Source organism: Canis lupus, chromosome 20 (genome assembly GCF_011100685.1).
Source record: "Canis lupus familiaris isolate Mischka breed German Shepherd chromosome 20, alternate assembly UU_Cfam_GSD_1.0, whole genome shotgun sequence".
NCBI classification, from domain to species: domain Eukaryota; kingdom Metazoa; phylum Chordata; class Mammalia; order Carnivora; family Canidae; genus Canis; species Canis lupus.
The window spans coordinates 1,744,119-1,764,805 of record NC_049241.1 but is presented as its reverse complement, the minus strand read 5'-3'; the positions used below and the strand labels follow the sequence as shown (position 1 = coordinate 1,764,805).

The 20,687-nt window shown below is 48.2% G+C and overlaps 1 protein-coding gene across 1 annotated transcript in view; it reads right to left on the bottom strand.

Annotated features, from left to right (window-relative positions):
- The window catches only part of PODXL2 (podocalyxin like 2), a 38,273-nt gene extending 18,222 nt beyond the window's left edge, over positions 1–20,051 (bottom strand). Inside the window, exons 1-3 of the mRNA XM_038565255.1 lie at positions 20,027–20,051; positions 18,296–18,478; positions 11,780–12,058 (exon numbers count right to left, since the gene is read on the bottom strand). Coding sequence (XP_038421183.1) covers positions 11,780–12,058; positions 18,296–18,478; positions 20,027–20,051 — 487 coding nt within the window. The remainder of the gene's footprint in view (positions 1–11,779; positions 12,059–18,295; positions 18,479–20,026) is intronic.
- Between the last annotated feature and the right edge of the window lie 636 nt (positions 20,052–20,687).

The following is a 20,687-nucleotide window of genomic DNA, read 5'->3' as shown; positions in this document are numbered from 1 at the left end:
GGTGACTCAGCAGTTTAGTGCTGCCTTCAGCCCAGGGTGTGATCCTGGAGACCCAGGATTGAGTACCACATCAGGCTCCCTGCATGGAGCCTGCTTTTCCCTCTCCCTGTGTTTCTGCCTCTCTCTCTCTCTCTCTCTCTCTCTCTGTGTGTGTGTATCCCTCATGAATAAGTAAATAAAATCTTTAAAAAAAAATAGCATGCCACATGGATGCCAGGGCAATGAACATATACAATCCCTCAGAATCATGAGATTTTATGGTTAGAAGATTGCCCTAATGGCAATGTGCAAGAATTTGATGAGAGAGGGGATGAATGAAAGCAGAGAAAAGAGCTAGGGGCTTGCTGCAATGTTCCAGGAGAGATGAACACAGGTGATGACATTGGGAATGACGAGAGAACAGGTTCAAGAAATGACCCCAAGGTAGACTTGATAACCTGTGTGCTGACTGACAGGCAGAAGAGGGCACTCTGGCTGGCTGTGCGGTAGCTATACCTTTAGCAGAAATGGTCAAGTCTAGAGGCAAAGTGCACTGGAAACCCTCAAGAAGTACTTGAATTAGCCAATACATTCAGTACAGAATGTGGAATGTGACAGAAATGTGGTGGGTGGTGGTGCACTTCAGCAGAATCCCACTGAGGTAGGGGAGTTCCTAAGAGGGCAAGCTAAATAAATAATCCCTCTACTCAAAAAAAAAAAAAAATAATAATAATAATAATCCCTCTACTCAATTAGATGCTGACTTTCCAAAAGTTGATCCCTCTATCCCTCCAGAGACAGCCTGGCTTCCCACAGAATACTCTCAACTAAGCTGGACAATAAAGGGGTCATGCTGTGGGTGATGGGCTCTGTAGCCAGAAGACTTAGCCACCAATTTACTAGTCTAAGTGATGGTCAGTCCCTGGATTTCTCTGGGCTTCAGTTTTCCAAATGACAAATGGATGCCTGTATGTATGAGTTCTAAGGGTCTAAGCACTCATACCCTGTGCTTTGGAGATAGTTTCAACAAACGTGCCTTACACATGAGTGGCATTAAAAACAACAACTCCTCTACTGTCCTAAATGAGAATAATACAGGATTTCCAGGACTACTGACTCTGATTGCCAACCAAGGTGATCTTCTTCATTCCTATGTTCCCGGCAGCTAAGACAGTATCTGCCTGGCCCAGTGCAGAAAAGAGTGGCAAGTTTGAGTAGTTTGCCATAATCGTAACCATGTTGATTTCCTAAAATATATTTTTAAAATTTATTTATGAGAGACACAAAGAGAGAGAGAGAGAGGCAGAGACACAGGCAGAAGGAGAAGCAGGCTCCATGCAGGGAGCCTGACGTGGGACCCAATCCCAGGTCTCCAGGATCAGGCCCTGGGCTGAAGACGGCACTAAACCACTGAGCCACCCGGGCTGCCTGCATGTTAATTTCCTGATGGTCACTGTACATGATTCCGTAAGAGACTGTCTCTGTTCTTCAGTATACACTGAAGTATGTAGAGGTAATAAAGGGGCACTGCATCTGCAGTCTAACCCATCAAACGGTTTAGAAAGAATTGTACATCTATAAGCCCATACACATATTTGGTAAAATGTTAACACAGGGGTAATCTGAGTGAAGGGTGTATGGGAATTATTCTTGCAAATCTTCTGTAAATTTGAAATTATTTTTGAAAGAAGGAATTACAGAAAGAGAGAGAGAGAGAACCACTTATCTACTGGCTAATGAACATGCTAGAGCCACCGGAAGAGAAGTGAAACGTGGCAAGGGACAGGGCAGGCCACCCTGGACTAGGAACTTCTGAAGGCTCCAGGAGGAAGAAACATAGAAGTGAATAACTTGGTGGACAGGTAAGAACGTACTTTTCCCACTCAGGTGTCCAAGGAAAGAAGACCAAGCTTCTGGAGATTTGCAACACTGGCCTGGGAGAAGTGGGAGAAGTCATTTTGGAGAGGGGATAAGAGAGTGAACTATAATGGAGGAGGAAAAGAGAAGCAGGGGGATGGAGCAGGAAAACAACAGAGACGCAGGAGAGGATGGCGCCACAGCGGGTGAGGCACAATGGGCCATGCAAGGCAGGTGGCTGCCCCAGTGCAGTGACAGCAGGATGTCCTGAGCCCTGCCCACTGCTGTCACTGAGAGCTGTGACTCCACATAGGCAGAGCCTGTGCTGCTTAGTGCCCTAGGCTTTGCTTCCTATCCCATCTGCTTCAGCATTTGGAGTCAGAACAGGAGGGTCCCACCAACCCCAGAACCTGTCTGGGATGAAGGCATACCTGCAGAGCACTCCCCACACACCCCACACCTGGACATAACTGTGAACAAGCAGAGATACCCAGGAGACACATTCAAGATAGCAGGAAAGGCAGTTAAAGCCTGCCCCCTGTCCCCAGAAGGGTAGTGACACCTGGGGCACTGAGGAGACATGAAAGGTCCCCAACAGCTCAGACCCTCCAGAGTGGGCTCCAGCTTGGCCTCAAAGCCTGGAAGTTCAGGGAGTGGCTATGCTGCAAGTGCACACAGGAGACAGCTCAGTCCACTGGCTGTTGGTGAGACAGCAGAGGCGTGCCTGGGACCTTGGCCAACCACTGGCCCCCTGCCTCCTTAGCCTCCCTCCCTGAACACAGGGTGCCAGCTCTGTGAAGTCTCAGTACCCCCTGGTGGCTTTAACTGGTAACTACATCATCCCTCTAGCCCGAGGGAAATCAGGACTCCAAAGACAAAGCCTTCCTTTTTACAGATGAGGAATAAAAAGCTCACAGAGGGGAGGACACTTGCTCTAAATTGTGGAACTACACTTATCACAGCTGTAAAGTTGTAAAACCCAGGCTTGTGGGAAGTTAAAGCCAGTCTCTCAAGACACACCTGCTCAGTTAGACCAACGCCCAGACTTGGCTTCAGACGCCAAGGAGGAGCAAACTGATAGCAGTGGCATCATCTCTCCTGCTCCATCTGACCTGCAGGCAGAGCCCATCTCTTGAAAGCTAGGGCTGAACCACCAGACAGTCGACAGGTAAGGGCTCACGGTTCAGCTTCAGAGTTCTGCAGCCAGGGGCCAGAATGCTGGCTGACTCGCCTCTAGACGTGCCCACCACCCCTCTGGGATGCCGAGGCTTGGGTGAAATGACATAATGCATTCAAATCCCCTCGCCCGGAAGGCATGCTCTCTTATCCCTGAGCCCATATCTTCAAGTCACACTGCTGTCTTATACTCCACACAACCCAGTTCACTGTGGGTGTATCTGCAGGCAGGTGCTCCTGCAATGGGCCTCCGAGGACCAAGGGGTTCTAGCACGAAAAGGGACCTGGTGGGTCATCTGGAGCAGGTGATGGCTAAGTCATGTGAGATGGGCTGCCACCGTCTTCAAGAATATGCCTCCTTAGGCATTTCTATGTTCAAGGCTTTTTTTCCCTCCCCAAATTCCTTAAACCCCCTTTGCCGTGGTTCCTTTACAACTTAAGCCCATTTCTGTTTTATCTGCAAAGTGAGGAACTTCTGGGAAACAGCTCCCTCTGGATAAAAACCTACGTATTTTCTCAGTTGCTCCAATTTAGCCTCCTTTGCCTGGGGCTCAACAACTGGGATTATCTCTCATTCTCAACACTTCCCCTCATCATTCTTCTCTTGTGCAAACTCTGGACCTGCCACAGTTTTAAGAATGGTTACAGAAATAGCAGAGTAGGTACACAACAAATACTGCTGAGTGAACTGCTGAAAAGTGAACAAGATTCACGAGCTAGAAGCTAGCTGATGTGAGCTGTCAGGTAAGGCTTCCTGACTCATGCAGCTCAGTCTGAATTTAACACAGCGCTCACACTGCACTCTGCCCGTTGGACCTAATCTGGCAGCGCGGAGGCAGCAGGAGGCCACTTCGATGAAGGTCCAGACTCCTGGACAACTTGGATTCTTTAGGCTTTTCCTTTTTCTTTTAAGCACACTTTGGGGGTTGTCTTTTGTTCCCTAAATAGATCGTGTTGCATTTTTTCTCTCCTATGTTTCATTGGTTTTGTCAGTCTCTTTCCTCAGCTCATCAAGGTCACACTAGAACTTCATTGCTACCTTCCAGGATAGCCATAATCTCATGGATGATTCTTGGCATCAGCTGAAATATTAATGAACTGACTCGCCTGCTTAAGACATGAAATTAAGACGGGCACCAAGCCTGTGGCCTTGAAAGATCATTTTAAATGTCCCTTTTGGTTACTGTCAAATCACTGAAAATTTGCCCCCTGAGTGCAATACTCAAGCCAGTTATTCAACCAAGTGTTAATATAAAAACACTCACAAAATATACAATAGACTCATAAAATGGAGGTTCAAGGGAAGAAGCTTTTAGTATAATTAAAATGACTTTTTAATGATCAACCTCAGTAGTCATCAAAGCAATGTAAATTAAACAAGATGATAAAGTTTTGGGGCTGCCAACTTGCCAATATATGTATATATTTAAAATAATACCAACTATTGGGTGAGTGCAGGAAACAGGCACTCAATCTGCTACTGATGGCAATGGAAATCAGGCCGCATTGGGGGGTGGGAAGATAATAAGAATGAAAAGGTTTAAAAACAAACATTCTGAACCTGTCATTCCACTCCTAGAAATGTACCCTAAAGAAACAATTAGGATGCTCATAATGATTCAGTTTCAAGGATTCCCATCATGGCACAGTTCACATAACAAAAGACTGGAAGGCATCCAGTGCTTCAGCAGTGGTGGCCTGGCCATCTTAGGATGCTGTTCCCACTTAAAACCGAGGGCAGAGAGCTCTGTTGACTGGCTTGAAAAGATGCTGGTAAGTGAAACAACAAGACCTGCCATTTTTTATAAAAGCATATTTTATGTATTCCCATATGGGAAAAATTTCCAGAAAGATATATGCCAAAATGTTAACATTCGCCAATTCTGGGTGATGGCATTAGGAGTGGTTTTTATTTGCTTCTTTTCTGTATTATCTAATTTTCACAGAATGATATTTACTACTAGAGTAAAACAAAAATACAGGGATTTTTTTCTTGTTGGCATCTAGGTGCAAGTGTTCCTGTCAGCTAGCCACCTTCTTAGCTAACATGCCTGATATGTGTACAGAGAACCAGAAGGTCAAGTCATTCAACAGCAGGTACAATCCCAATGTATAGAAACCATTTCCAAGTCCCAGCAGATAGCAACTTTGATGATCTTGTTTCTGCAAAATTCATCACAGCCAATAGTAATTAAAATGGTCTAATGAAGGGGATCCCTGGGTGGCGCAGCGGTTTGGCGCCTGCCTTTGGCCCAGGGCGTGATCCTGGAGACCCGGGATCGAGTCCCACATCGGGCTCCCGGTATATAGAGCCTGCTTCTCCCTCTGCCTGTGTCTCTGCCTCTCTCTCTCTCTCTGACTATCACAAACAAACAAATAAATAAATAAATAAATAAAAATAAAATGGTCTAATGAATTATTTCATATGGAGTGGTAGCAGGTCTTAAAGTGGAAATCTCAAATTTGAGATTTAGCTCTGCTACTTATGACCTGTGTAGTTTATTTATTTATTTATTTGACCTGTGTAGTTTAGTGTCACTTTTAAACCTCTCTGGGCAAATTTCCTTAGGTATAAAACAGTGATACCGAGGATACCTGCTTTTATGGATTTCATTAGGTTGCTGTAAGGTTAAAGAAAAATATGTGAAAATGATTTATAGCACTCATGAATGTTCCTTTATGTCCAACCATCACTTGGCATGTACTCACTCCCCTCCCCTTGGTCCAGGAGTGTTGGGCCCTACCCCTGGTTTCCAGGAGTACTCAAAAGCCAGTCTGGGCCAGAGAACCCCATCCCTCTGGCCTCAGGATTGGGTCAGAGATGGGTTCATGACCCAGGGCAGACTAATGAGCCTCCACTCTGAGACTTTTCCAGAAGTGTGAGGAAGCAGAGTTCTCCCTCTGCTGGGGCTGCTAAGTGAAAGGAGAGAACACTGGAATGACTGGGGGCCCACTGAGCCACCACACAGGGACAACATGTCTGAAAATGAAACTAGCCAGTGAAGGCAAGCCACAATGGAGCAAGGCAGGTTCTGACATTTCGTTTCAACACCTAGATAACACCTGCCTGGGTTCTGCAGTTATTGAGCCAATAAACACCCCTTTTTCACACAGGCCTGTGAGTCTGTTTGAGTTCGGTTTCTAGAACTTGTCAACCCCGAAGAGTTATCGCTTTTCTTGTAGAACGCTAATTAGCTTGTTCACTAGGAAAATTAAAATTGCATGCAGAGAATTTTATTAAGGATACTGGAGAATGAAAAGGGTGGAGGTTGACAGGAGAGACAGCCTTGGGATAAGTGGGTAACCCGGAAAACTGTTCTTAATCCTTAACAATCCTGCCTGAATTAGTTGATCAGGTCTAGAGTTGGCTTGATGCTAGCTGGTGGAGGGGCGATCTACATCACATTTCTTTCTCCCTACTTTGCTGAGACCACTCTTTTCACCTGAAATGTTAGGAAACCATAATATTTTAAAGCTGGAGAAGGCTTCAATTTATCATTCCTCACTTACAGATGAGAAACTAAAGCCAAGATTAGACAAGGAACCCACTCAAGGTCACACTGCTAGTCATTGGCCAAGCAGAAATGCCAGTGGCTGTGTTAGCCATAGGACCACAGGATCGTTGCTATGAGAGAAGGAAGGCTCTAGTTTGGGCTCTTCTAGGTTCAACAAACTAGCAATGAGATGTATAGCAAGGTATTAGTGACAACGAAACACACAGGTTTCCTCTTTAACACACACCATCCATATGCTCCCACAGCAGGCTGCCATGCCCAGGTGCTCACGAGCTGCTGATTCCACATTCAGCTCCACCACACACAAGCTGTGCAGCCTTGGGCAATGCAATTACCTTCTCTGGGCCTGGGTTTCACCATTTGTGAGGCAGTGACAATTCCTGCCTGTGGACCCCAAATGAGCTAATCAAAGAGAAAATTCTATGGGAAAAATGGTGATAATTACTATGTAAAATATAAGACATAACTGTTAGTCTCTACTAAAATCGTTGAGCTGAGAGGCAACCTAATAAAAAGAGTCAAAGCTATGGAGTCTGAAAACTTGGGTTTGATTCTTGGTTATACTTAGCAGCTGGCCTGTTATGCAATCTCCTGGAACCTCAGTTTGTTCACTGGTCAAATGGGAGTAACAATATATACTTGTTAGTGTTGAGGTTAAATGAGATAATATGCCGTAACACCTAACATAGGTTGATATCATAATTACTAGTAGAGTAATAGATCTGAGATTGGGCTTGTTCACAGCATGGCTTACTGTAGTCATTGCTCCTGCTGCATGGATATATCCAGGTCCCCAAGGGCTGGGTTAAGACAGCACTTAGCATGGTCACTCTGACCTGTAGATAGTCTCCTCATCCAGGCAGGCCCTTTGAAGTTTCCTTGGGTCTCCTCTAATCTAAGGAGCAAACTCCAAGAGGCAATGCCTTCCTTCCTTCCAAAGAACTCCTAGATGGGAGCCTCTGACTTCTATGGTCAGGAATAGAAGAGGGCAGAGGGGATTAGCACACACTGTCCTCTCTGGGCTGCCTCCCCATACAAATCAGCCTCACACCTGGGATACTTTCTGGCTCTGTTATGGCCTACCACCATATTATCAAGGTACTGTGAGGATGCAGAAGCAGGAATGGCTAGCTTCATTTCAGGGCCACTGCTAGCTCACAGAGATGCCCCTCTGAGCAGATGACTTGCAAAAAGTCACTCCTCCCATCCAGCCCCTGACCTGATGAGTAGCGTGCAGGCTGGACATCAGTATCAGCTCCCCTGCTTGGCAAGGCACCCTTGGACAGGGCACCCCAAGCACAACCACGTGCAGTCCTGCTCGCTTGGTAGAGATAAAAGGCCTCTTGGAGGCTGTGTCTTCCGAGCTAGGTGTTGCAGGATGACGTCAAGTCCACCAGGCAGTTGGGTTGGAGAAGAGTGCTCCAAGCAGACAGGACAGGAGGAGTGGCACCAGAGGCTAGGGAACAGGCCTGAGCCACTGTCAGGAAGAAGACACAGATTCTCCAGCCACCTCTATCACAGACTAAGTGTGACCTTGTTAAAGCACTTAACTTCCCTGTGAATCAGTTCCACATCTGCCAAGTGGGATGATAATAGGCTAATGAAATGATGCATGTGGGAGAAGGGAAGGAGATGAGGCCAAGGGAAAGGCCTGGCCAAAGCATCAAGAGCATCTTCTGTAGTGCTAAGATACTTCACTTTTATTCTATGGGTACTGTGTTCTCACAAACTGCCTTGGGGGGTATGGAGAAGAGACTGTCCTGAGGAAAGAAAGGTATGGGCCCAGTGGGAAGGTGAGCACTTAGGGAGCCTGGTAAAAGCAGCTCCCCTTTCTCCACTTCTTCTGGGGCACTTGCCCATTCTCTGTGCAGGGCACCTGAGTCCCCATCTCACAGTCATTCAGGGTGTATAGAAGAGATGAGCAGACAGACCATACTGGACAGCTGGCATGAGAAGAATGGATACAAAATGCCTGGGACAGAACACGTATTCAATGAATGGCAGCTGTCTTCACTACTAAGAGACCAAGAGAGGCTAATGGAAGAAGAAAAGAGATGAAGTGAGAGGGAAAGAAGCGGAAGGGAAGGGAGAGGCAGAGCAAATGTGAGTTCCTCAAAGCCTCAGGGTCATCCCACTGTGATCCTGAGGAAGGTCCTAGGCTCATCTTAGTGGCTTTCTTGGCCGAGGCCCTCAGAATGATTGCTTGTCTCAGACTAGAATGTCCAGGGTCAAAACAAGAAGAAGAGCCCAAAGAAAGACCCAAGTACATCTAATTGTCTAGTGCTTCTTTTCCATAACAAGGGAATAGATTCACCAGCATGTATGCTGCTGCAGTAACAAGGCTAGCTTTATGGGGGAAATGAACTAAATCACTATCTTATACCACATACCAAAATAAATTACTGCTAAAATAGAGTTAAATGTACAAATTTAAGGTGGAAAAAAAAGGTGCATATATCTCAGGAAAGGATTTTCTAAACATAAAGCAAAGAAAAACACATAAAAACATTTCAAACATTTCAAAAGAAAGACTGTCCCAAGTTTCTAAGAAATTTATGGTATGTCAAAAATCACTATAATAAAAAAAGTAATTGGGACACCTGGGTGGCTCAGCGGTTTAGGGCCTGCCTTTGGCCCAGGGCGTGATCCTGGAATCCCAGGATTGAGTCCCACATCGGGCTTCCTGCATGGAGCCTCTCCCTCTGCCTGTGTCTCTGCCTCTCTCTCTCTGTCTCTCATGAATAAATAAAATCTTTTTAAAAAAAAGTAATTACTAACCTAGAAAAATGTTTTCTATATACATCAGAGAAAAGGTTAGTATCTTTTTTATATGGTAAGAGAAAATAAAAGCCTCAACAGAAAAACATGCAAAAGCAGTAACAGGTAATACAGAACACTTACAGTGTACCAAGTGCTGTGCTGAGTGCATTAAATGAATTACTGCATTTAACTGCAAAATCCTAAGATACTACTTCGGGAAAACCGAGGCAAAGGTTGCTCCTTGCCAAAAATCACATAGATGTTAAGTGTTAGTGCTAAAACTTTGGAATCGGCCTGACTCCAAAGTCTGTTCTTCATTATACTATGCCTCAAATTGGAAAGGACTATAAATGGTCAGAAAATACACACACACACACACACACACACACGTTAATGTTCACTAGCAATCAAAGGCCACTATAATTTGCTTATCAGGGCAGCCCTGGTGGCATAGCAGTTTGGCGCAGCCTGCAGCCTGGGGTGTGATCCTGGAGACCCGGGATCGAGTCCCACATCGGGCTCCCTGCAAGGAGCCTGCTTCTCCCTGTCTGTGTCTCTGCCTCTCTGTGTCTATGAATAAATAAATAAAATCTTTAAAAAATAATAATAATAATTTGCTTATCAAGTTGACTAAGATTTCTAAATGACAAAATGCTGGTGGGAAGGATCCAAAAAAGTGGCATTCATTCCACCTCTGGTGGGTATGCAAACCACAAAGAGCTTTCTGGAGGCTGATCTGGAAATATTTAACAAAAGCCTGTGGGAAGATTCTCATTCTTTGCACCAGACATGCTCCAACCCCTCCAGATCCCTTTTCTACCTTTCCCTACCCCTTTCTGTGCCCTGGGGGATGGACTCCAAGAGTTGCAGCAACAGGTCATGTCCCTGCTTCCTGACCAGACTCAACAGAGGCAGGGAAAGAGAGAATGCAGGGACCCTGGCAGAAGATGGGAGGAGAAAGGGTCAGGTATTTCCTCCCCTGGTTTCTCCCCTGCTGGGTCACTGCCCTTGTCAGAACCACTTGCTCTCCACCATTCTCTGTCCCTCCTAGTTCCTTTCATCCACCCCTCCCCTCTGACCCTTTGGGTGTAGGAGCATTGAGTGCTCTGCTGCCACAGGCCCTGGATTCCTCTCTGGTTGGCCTACCCCCTACCTATACCTTTGTAAGTTCCTTATTCTATAAATAAACTTGCCTGGCTTATCTTAGTTCAGCCGTGTCCTCTTTCTCCGGGTAGGATGCCGACTGATACATCTTTACACCTAGCAATTTTATTCTAGAAATTTATCACAGGGAAAAAATCAGAGAAGTGCAAAAATAGATAATAATTAGTTTTAGCAGCATTAAAACTGGAAACAAGGGCAGCCTGGGTCGCTCAGCAGTTGAGTGTCTGCCTTTGGCCCAGGGAGTGATCCCGGAGTCCCGGGATCATGTCCCACATCAGGCTCCCTGCATGGAGTCTGCTTCTCCCTCTGCCTGTGTCTCTGCCTCTCTCCCTCTCTGTGTCTCTCATGAATAAATAAATAAAATCTTTAAAATAAATAAATAAATAAATAAATATATAAAAGCGACTATAAGGATGTATCCCAAACTATTAATAGTTTCTCTTAGTTGTGAGATTATGGGTGAATTTTCCTTCTTTGCATTTTTCATATTTTCCACAACTTCCATGTAATATTTATTTTGGATTTATGTTCTCTAATTATAAAAATAATACACTCTAAGAGGAAAAATTAGAACTACATTCTATAACACCCTGCTGCCCTGTGCATGGGCTAGCACATTCATAAAGTGGCAGTCTAACGTTTATGACTGGGCACATGCATAGCTGCTGAAGCCAGAGCATGGCCAATGTCCTGTGCCACATCTGCATCCAGCCCCTAACTGCACACATTCTGGTTTGGTCCTATTCAGGTCTCAGGCTCACTGTGGCCCCCACAGGTCTATCAGTGATGCTTTGTAAACCCAGAAACCAACCCTGGGACATGACCCAGAGAAGAGCAGTGCCTTGATTGGGGGTCAGAGAGACCTCAGCAGGGGCACGGGAACCAGGAGCCTTCAACAGAGAAGATATAGCATAGCAGGAAAAACAAACAACCCCAGACCCTGGGAAGCTTCGGCGTGGATCATGGCTGAGCATATAAGCAGGTGTATGAACTGAGGCATGCTTTTAACCCCTATGAGCAGTAGTTTTTGCAGCTTACGCTGGAAGAATGTTTCACTCCCAGGCTCTCTCATTATATGGAGTTATATGACCACAGAACATAGGCTCCCTAAATAGCAGCGAATGTTAAAGAGAAAAGAGCCTCCTGGACAAGTAAGACATTCAGGGTCCTACATTCAGCTCTGGTGCACAAGCGGGAAGCAGCATGGTTAAAGCTGGTGGGGAGAGACAAGAGATGTGATTTGAGTAAGGAAATGGTCCTCTGGCATTCTGCCTACATGGCCTCACTCCCAGCTGCAATGAGCACATACTCTTATGTAGAACAACTACCTGCAGTGGGTCCCAGGTCCAGACTGGAGTCATTCAGCTCCTCCTCCTCTTCCCAGAAATACTGTGGTGGTTGCAGAATGCGGGACTCTTCGCTCTCTTCACTGGGAAAACCTGAGCCAGGGGCTCCCAGGCCAGCTCCCAGTCCCATGGCCTCACTGGGTTCCTCTGAGTCCAGCGGTTCCAGGCCTGTGGGTGGCAGGAGGTCCAGCAAGGAGGTGGAGGTGAGGCCCTCTGGGCCAGGCTCATCAGATCCAGCTGCCCATGTGCCCAGGAATGATCCTGTACAGACACGAAAGCCAGATGGTTAGGAGAGGCTGGAAAAGGCTAGACTGGCACAAGGTTAAGACATGACCCCAAGAGCAAAGAGCCCAGAGGTACCAGTGGAGACTTGGCAGGGTAGGGGTAGAGGGGGAACAGTCCTGACATCCAGTGGCTGCCAGGGGATTCTGAGACGCTGTTCTCACTCCACAAAGGCCAAACTGTTTAGCCCTCCCTGCAGCAGGGTCAAAGGGGAGACCAAGGGAGGCAGGCAGGAGAGAGTGAGGTTCATCTGACTCAGCACCCACTAGGCATCTTTTTATTTAGAAACGGCTATCAGCACCCATCTTTGCTACAACTGTACTGAGTGCACAGGGCACAAACGCAGTGAAGACCAAGCCCCTGCTTTGAAGGACCTTGTGTACACACTGTTCCCCAGGCTTCTGCCCTAAGCCGAACATCTTCCAGATCTGCATTAAGAATGTGATTTGTATTTCAGCAATATGATCTCCTGAATAGTCTTTAAAGACTATGTGAGACTGCAGGTCAGGCTCATCCAACATTGGTTAGAACATATTTATTTAGAATCATGGATCCCTCTTTCCTAATTTATATAACAAATGAACAAAACCCAATAAATTAAAGGGAATATTTTCCCCCCTTCTCTCAATCCCATTCACTAAGAATAGGAAGACAGCCCTATTTGCCAGTTTCACAACTTAATTATTAGTTTAATCACACAGATATTACTAACTTGCTATATATGTCTTCTGGAAAGTCACTTAAAATCTCTGTGTCTATCTTCTCATCAAAAAAATAAGGAAGGTGGTTGAAATGACCTCTAAATTTTTCTTTTCCAAGACTAAAGTTCAATGATGCAGTAAAGAGTTATGTCCTGCACTGCCCCTGTCATGCACCATGCCCTGGCCTGAATAGTTCATGGAAATTTTTCGTGATGTTTATAATAAAAAATGAGAGGTAACACTACTGGTGCTGTGTGCTAAATGCTTTGCAAGTGTTGTCTGAATCTGAATCTTCATAACCACCTTCTGAAGTAGCAGTAAGCCCTAAGCCTGGCACCCAGGGTGCAGTGGAGACAGCGTATGCTATGCATGGTTGGACAACACAGATCCATGAATATAACACGTAATTGTAAGGAAAGCCTTCCGAGTGAAGGGGCCTAACACAGTTAAAAGGTGTGTAGAAGAGGATAAACAGGTCTTGAAGTCAACATGGAAGGATGTCCTCGTAGAGAGAGCCTGGGCCAGGGAAGCAGGTTTGTGTTCTGGCTTCCCTAGGTGAGCCACTCTGGGTAAGCTACTTTTCCACCAGGGGCCCTGGTTTCCTCATCTGTAAAGCAAAAATTCCACAGCATTCAGGGAGACAGGAGCCTCAAATGAGGTAAGCTCCATGAGAACAGTGCTACAATGAGCAGACTGTATTTCATACATGTAAGTATTATTACCCGACAAAAAGAACAGAGAACTGGAAAGTTCTTGGCCAGGATAAAAGAATGGTATCCTCAAATATATTAAGATAAAAGGTCACTGTGAGTAACAAAGACCAGAGTTATTTTATGTGACTTCAAAAAACAAACAAACAAAAGCAGAACTGATGGGTGAAAACACAGGACGGTACCCAAGCCTCAAAAAGCCTTTAACCAGGGCAGCCCCAGTGGCTCAGAGGTTTAGCGCTGCCTTCAGCCCAGGGTGTGATCCTGGAGACCTGGGATCGAGTCCCATGTCAGGCTCCCTGCATGGAGCCTGCTTCTCCCTCTGCCTCTGTCTCTGCCCCTCTCTCTCTGTCTGTCATAAATAAATAAAAAAATCTTCAAAAAAAAAAAAAAAAAAAGCCTTTAACCAGAAAGAGGTAATGCCTAGGGCCACCTGTGCCCATCTGCACAGCTCCTGCTCCTGCTCCCAACCTCTACCTCTGAGAAGCACTACCCAGCCACTCCTAGTCTCAGGCCAGGCACCACTCCCAGTGCTACAGCCTCCCAAACAAATTACCACACTTTTCTTTCAAACTGTAACAGGCCATCTTACAGTCTCCTTCCCTCTCACCGTGTCCCGTGTCTGAGTCAACCTGGTCAGTCCAGTGCCTCAACAGTCTCTGAAATATGACAGGAACTCAGTAGGTGTTTGAATAAATGAATAAATAACCCTCTTCTTTCCTGCAGGTGAAATAAGAGAGGGTTCGGGACGGTAAGGTCAAATAGCTAGTGAACAGAAGCCCTGTAATTAGTGGGTAGATTTCTCCCCTCAAAAACGACCATTGTTTGGACAGGTGTAGTCTAAGTTTTATATATGATACCCCTGGATATAACAGCCCTGTTTTGTAGAGTGGTACCCCCAAGATTGGGGGAGCCAAATGCAATCAACTTACCTGAAAAAAAACTCATGCAGTCCACGAAGAAAAAAAGCCAACTGATGAGAAATGTTTGTAATAATTAAATAAAAATTTTACAGATCTCCACGGCACCTGAGAAGCCAATCTTTGAAAGGGCCACTGGGTGAAAATCTTTATTTACATACACCAGTCTCCAGCAGGTATGTTGGGGAGGACATTATGTCAGCGTCTTTAGAAAGGTGCAAACTGGTTTACTTTAGAAATTCTTGGGATTTTAGTCTCAGGAGGCTCCAACTTGCATTGCCTCTTCAAAACCTGAGAGTTGCCTCTCTCAGAGCTGAACTGGGACATGGGGGGAGCGAAATCACTCCCTTCTAGGCCATGGGCCAGCTCTCCACAGCAGCTTGGACCCTGAGAATACTGCATCGGCCCCTCTCAAGGAAAGTCTGACCAGCAATCCTGTTCATTTCCCACCTCTGGAAGTCAAATACTGTTTAGTCGTGAAGCTTTCTGTGCAGAGGACTGTGGTTTGTTCAATTAGCCAGGACTCCTTCCTACCACTTCCATGATAAGGTGAGTTCCTCTATTCTCTGAACCTCTCTCCTCTGCCTGTCAGACAGAAGCTACAGTCTCCTTCCACCCCCTCCCCACCTCTTCCTTTCCCAACAGTCCAAAAGGAATGAACAGAGATTGTGATAATCCTGCCGAAAAGCTTGTGTGAAAAAAGGAATCAGGATTTTCATTCCTTCTCCAGTAAATAGTTCCATTTTCTTGAAGTTCTTTTTCCCTGTGATGATTATTTTTTCTTTATATAGACCTTGATATTTTCAAAAGTCTTGGCAATGGGTAATTATTTAGGTAATTGCAAGAGGTTGCTTATTTTCAAACTTGCCCACCAAAATAGTAGCTGAGCCCTAAGCATTCTGTGTCTAATTGCTTTTGCACTTGATAATTAATCTGCCTTAATTGAGACTCCATCTGATTTAAAATTTCAGAATTACATTCTTTGTGACTGATTTTCTTTTTTCTTTTTAAAGATTTTATTTTATTAGAGAGAGAGAGAGAGAGAGAGAGAGAGGCAGAGGCACAGGCAGAGGGAGAAGCAGGCTCCATGTAGGGAGCCTGACGTGGGACTTGATCCCGGGTCTCCAGGATCACGCCCTGGGCTGAAGGTGGCGCTAAACCGCTGAGCCAGCGGGGCTGCCTAAAGATTTTTTTTTAAGACAGAGAGCTGGGTGGCGCAGTGGTCTGGCGCCTGCCTTTGGCCCAGGGCCCGATCCTGGAGACCCGGGATCGAGTCCCATGTTGGGCTCCCGGTGCATGGAGCCTGCTTCTCCCTCTCCCTCTCCCTCTGCCTATGTCTCTGCCTCTCTCTCTCTGACTATCATAAATAAATAAAAATTTAAAAAAAATAAAAAAAAAAAAGACAGAGAGCGTGCATGCACACAAGGGGCAGGAATCTGGGGGCAGCAGGAAAGGGAGAATCTCAAGCAGACTCCATGCTGAGCACGGAGCCCGATGTGGGGCTCGATCTCATTACCCAGAATCACAACCTGAGCTGAAACCAAGAGGTGGAAGCTTAACCGACTGGGCGTCACCCAGGCTCCCCGATATTCTTTTATTTTTCTCTAGCACTTATAATTTTCTGATACTTTGTCACTCCCAACAGGGAAAGGGAGAGAGAAAGAAGGCACATGAAAAGGATTCGGGGACCAGTCTCAAAGAATTGAAAATCTGACCTAAAATCAGAAAAAGAGGCAAGGGAAGTAGGCTTATATCTTAGGGGGTGAAAAAACAAAACAAAACAAAAAACAAGGCCTTAGTAATCCTCTGCATGTTTTATCTCCCCTGCAATCTGCTCCTGATCCAAACATCCTTTTCTGATTCCACCATCAGTTACACCCCCACCTTTCCCCTCATCAGCAGCTCTGAAGTACAGATCTCCCTAAGCCCTTGCCAGACACCAATACGGGAGCTGCCCAGCAGCATCTGCCACACAGCCCCCACACCCTTAAGTGTCAGCTACAACAGAAATTGTCTAGCACGATCATCCTACCCCCCACACACACACACACATACACACACACTCATGAGTGCATGTCTGCTGTGTCTGCGAAGCAATGCCAATGGGGTTCTTGAAGGGTTTCTACAGAAAGGCGTATAGGAAAGAGACATACTGCTGGACACAGACAAGTCGCCAAGGGGGAGGTGATAACGCACACCATGAAGTGTGTACAAGAGGGAGGAGGTGGGAGGGAGCACAGAAGGCGTAAAGCTGCCGACAGTCATCCGTGGCTAGCCACAGCTGGGCATGGGTCCTGACACACTTTTCTTGCCAGTTCTGGTGTGGCTGTTGCACAAATAAATAGCAGACTAATCAATATTTAATTTATTTGTTGACTCTCACCTCTTCCAGAGAGGATTTAAGGTATGCAAACATAGACATAGGTGTGTGTGCGTGCCTGAGACAAACACCAATGGACACATTTCTGTGCACAGCACTTAGGTCCTTACCCCTCCCTGGACTGATGATGGAGAAAAAGTACCCTCGCGGAGCTGACCCTTCCCGGGGCACCTCAGGAGCAAGGGCCTCTTCCCCTCCCAGACATTTTCCCTAGGATTCCGTCACTACGGGCCCACAGCAATGGCCCATCTCGTTGCCACCACCGAGGAAAAACTGCTCTCCCCCCTCACGCAGAGACCTTCACAGGTCTCTCCTTCACTCACACGGATGCACACATGTGCCTGCGTCTTTGTGGGTTCACTGCACGGAAGTGACTAAGTAGCCAGGGTCCCTGGTCCACTCCCACATACGCGCGCACCGACGTGATCTCCTGTGTGTCCATCAGAAGCGGAGTCACTCAGGGCGACCTGGTAAGTGACCACGCACACACTCTCATCCCAGCGTGTCTGCCCACCAACACCAACCGGCTGTCACCCCCATACGGCACTCCTGGGGACTGCCCCCTCCACTGTGCCGGCCCGAGGCTGTTCGGTCATGACCTTATCTGACCCACCCTCCGCACAGCGCTTCTCCCCACCCCGACTCGCTGCTGGTGGCTGTCTCAGGCGGTCACATGCCTCACGCTCCCCCGCCATGCACACACCTGGGTCCCGCGCCTCTGTCACTGACACAGCGTTGCACACCTGCCGCTCACACCCAGCCTGCCTTCGGCACGCCTGCCCTTGTGCACGTCTCCGGGTGTCCTCACACCCATCCGTGCGTGGCAGCTGCGCAGGAGCCATCCGGCACCGTCACTGCCACAGCAGACACCCGGCGCCGTCACACCTCCTAGTAAAGTTGCCGGCACAGCGCAGACCGCACTCCCATGCCACACCCCCGCTCCTGTCCGGCGGCAGCTCGGGCGCGCACACACGCCCCTCATTGTCGCAGCCGCGGCGGTGGCGAGTGCGGCTCCCCGGCGCTTGCCCCCGCGGAGCCGCAGGACGCCCGCCCTCGCCGCGGGGGCCCCGGAGACCTGGGCGGCGGCCCCACCCCGGTGCGGCTGTGGCGGAGCGGGCGGCGCGGTCCGCCCTCCCCGGAGGCCCCTGGAGACGGCGCCCGGGAGCGGTGCAGGCGCGCCCGCCGCCACACTCCCCTGCGTGCGTACGTGTGTGTGCGGCCCCGCGGGCCCCGCGCCGGCCCCCGGCCCCCGCCCCCGGCCCCGCCCCGGCCCCGGCCCCCGCCCCCGCCCTGGGAGCGCGGCGCCGCGGACCCCCGGGCAGCAGCCCACCGCGCCCCGCGCCCCGCGCCCCCGCCCGCGCCCCGCGCGCCGGCCCCTTTGTTGGCGGCCCGGGAGCTGTCCAGCACCGCCGCCGCCGCCGCCGCCCGCCCCCGCCCCCGCCTGCCCCGGGCCCGCCGCCGCCCGCACGCCCGCCCGCCCGCCCGCCCGCGCGGCGCGCACTCACCCCCGGCCAGCAGCAGCAGCGGGCAGCAGCGGCGGCGGCAGCCCGGCGGCCCCGCAGCAACCGGCCCATGGTGCAGCCGTCGCCGCCCGCAGCCGCAGCGGCGCGGCGCCTCGGCCGGCGTCAGGGGCCGCGCGGGCGGCGGCGGCGGCGCGCGCCCGCCCCATTGGCCCCGCGCGGCCGTCACTCACCCCCCGGCCCCGCCCGGCCGCGTGCCGCGGGCGCGCCCCCGCGGAGACGAGGCGGGCGCGCGGGCGGCCGCCCCTCCACCCCGCCCCCGGCGCCCGGCCGGCCAATCAGCGCCGCGGAGGCCTAGAGGGGCGGAGCCGCCGCCGCCAGCGCCTGGAGGCCGCAGCCTCGCGCCTTCCTCGCGCCTTCCTCGCGCCTTCCTCGCGCCCTCCTCGCGCCCTCCTCGCGCCCTCCTCGCGCCCTCCTCGCGCCTTCGGGAGCCGCGGCCACCTGCCCGATGTGCGGCGACGGCGGAGGGCACACCCGCGCCGCCTGCTCGTCCCCTGCACCGGAAACATTTCCTGCGCGCCCATAGGGCAGCAGGTGTGCGCTTGCATGGAATGACACCGATCAGAGCGGACAGGACTGGCCCCGATGCCGTTGACGCGAAGACTGTCCCTAACCCTACGTCAAGAGGCTGAACGGGGACTCCGGGATCATGAAAGGCTTCTCAAGGGCACGGGACCTGGGCAAGCTCTCCTTTGCACCTCCCTTGCCTCATCCGTGTCACATGGCATTTCCATGATCATAGAGCAGTGTTCGTTGACTTTTGTTAAGTGTTTGATCCCCTTTGGCAACGAAAGGTCCTTCCTGTGCCAGGCACCATGGGGGTGAACGGAACAGTACAACTCCTATCCTCAGAGCTTCGTCTAGCTGAGAAGACACCAACACGACAGCCATGTGACTGCATGGTCAAACCGTTGTAAAGTCTGTTAAGAGGTATAAGGAAATATGACAGAGTATAGAAGGGAAACTTTTTTACATGTACCTTCCTGCAGAAACATTTAAGCTGGCACCTGAATGGATAAATGGGTATCCCGTAGGAAGCTGGCTTAGGAAGAGACTCTTCCAGGGAGAGAAAAGTGCATTGGTAATTCCTGAGTGAGAGTAGAGCTCAGCCCCTTTAAGGAACAGAGAAAAGCTCAGACCCTCTTGAAATTGCTGAAATGTAAACATCTGCAACAGCAATAATTCCGTGTTTTACTTTATACGTAGTATATTCAGAAAACATTGCTTTAAGATAAATTATTATATTGAACTTGCTTTTTCAAAATATATTCTCACCCCTCTATCCAGGGTATATCACTAGGTATTGTAGATGATCCCAGAGGACTCCTCCAGGACTAAATACATAGGAGAAATAGGAGTTAGGGTGGAGATGGGTCCCAGGCAAAAGAAAGAACATGAGCAAAATGTAGCATAGTATGGTAATACATGGCATTTCATATTTAGGAATATAATGCCTTTCATGATTAGCATGGGGCAGGAGACAAAGTTAGAAAGATAGTTGACTTATGAACTAAATATCTTAATGAATTCTTGGTTAATCTGTACAAAGTAGTAAGCCCTTACATTATAAATGAGGAAGTGAAACACAAGGAGAAAGTGACTAGTCCTAAGAACATAATAAAAAGCAGTACCATATTAGAAACTTTAGGTAAAGATCATCTTATTTAATTAACAGAACGATATCATTTTATTTAGCCTGTAGTCAGTTTAAGCTACCTCCATAGGCTGAGTCAATGGACATCACGGGTCCTACAAAAGTAGGTGAGGACCTGACAGTAAAAGATCTTAAACATCATGATGAGAAGTTTGGACTTTCATTTCTTCTGTAGAAATCATGACATGCATGTATTTTGGAGAATTCTGAGGGCAGCAGGGAGGAAGAGCAAAATGGCCACTGGAGAGAATGCTGCAGTAGTCTCAGTGGCAGATGGCAGAAGTCTGACCCAGGACTGGCAGAGAAGATTCAAGAAAACCCTCCACAGACAACCAACAGGACTTGGAGAATGACTGAATTGAATCACATTGACTGTGTTTTTGGGTGCTAGTCTCTATGCACGTACAAATTAAAGGAGACCTAATTTAAAACAGTTCATACAAAATGCCCACAAATAGGTAACAGCTACAAAGTGTAAAGCAATTTCGGACCTAAAATGAGTACAGTATCCAGAACAAGGAAGTTAACGGTCCTATTATTCTGAACTGTGTGAATTTCATTAACATTATATTTTTATGACAACCTTTTTCTTTTTAGGAAGGACCAAGTAACAAAGGAGAAATCCAGAAAGATGTCATTAAAAACAACAGTTAAAACTGAGAGTATCTGACTTGGAAAAAAGAGAAAACTAGGATGTATCTAGATCTGTCATCTATCTCCTTC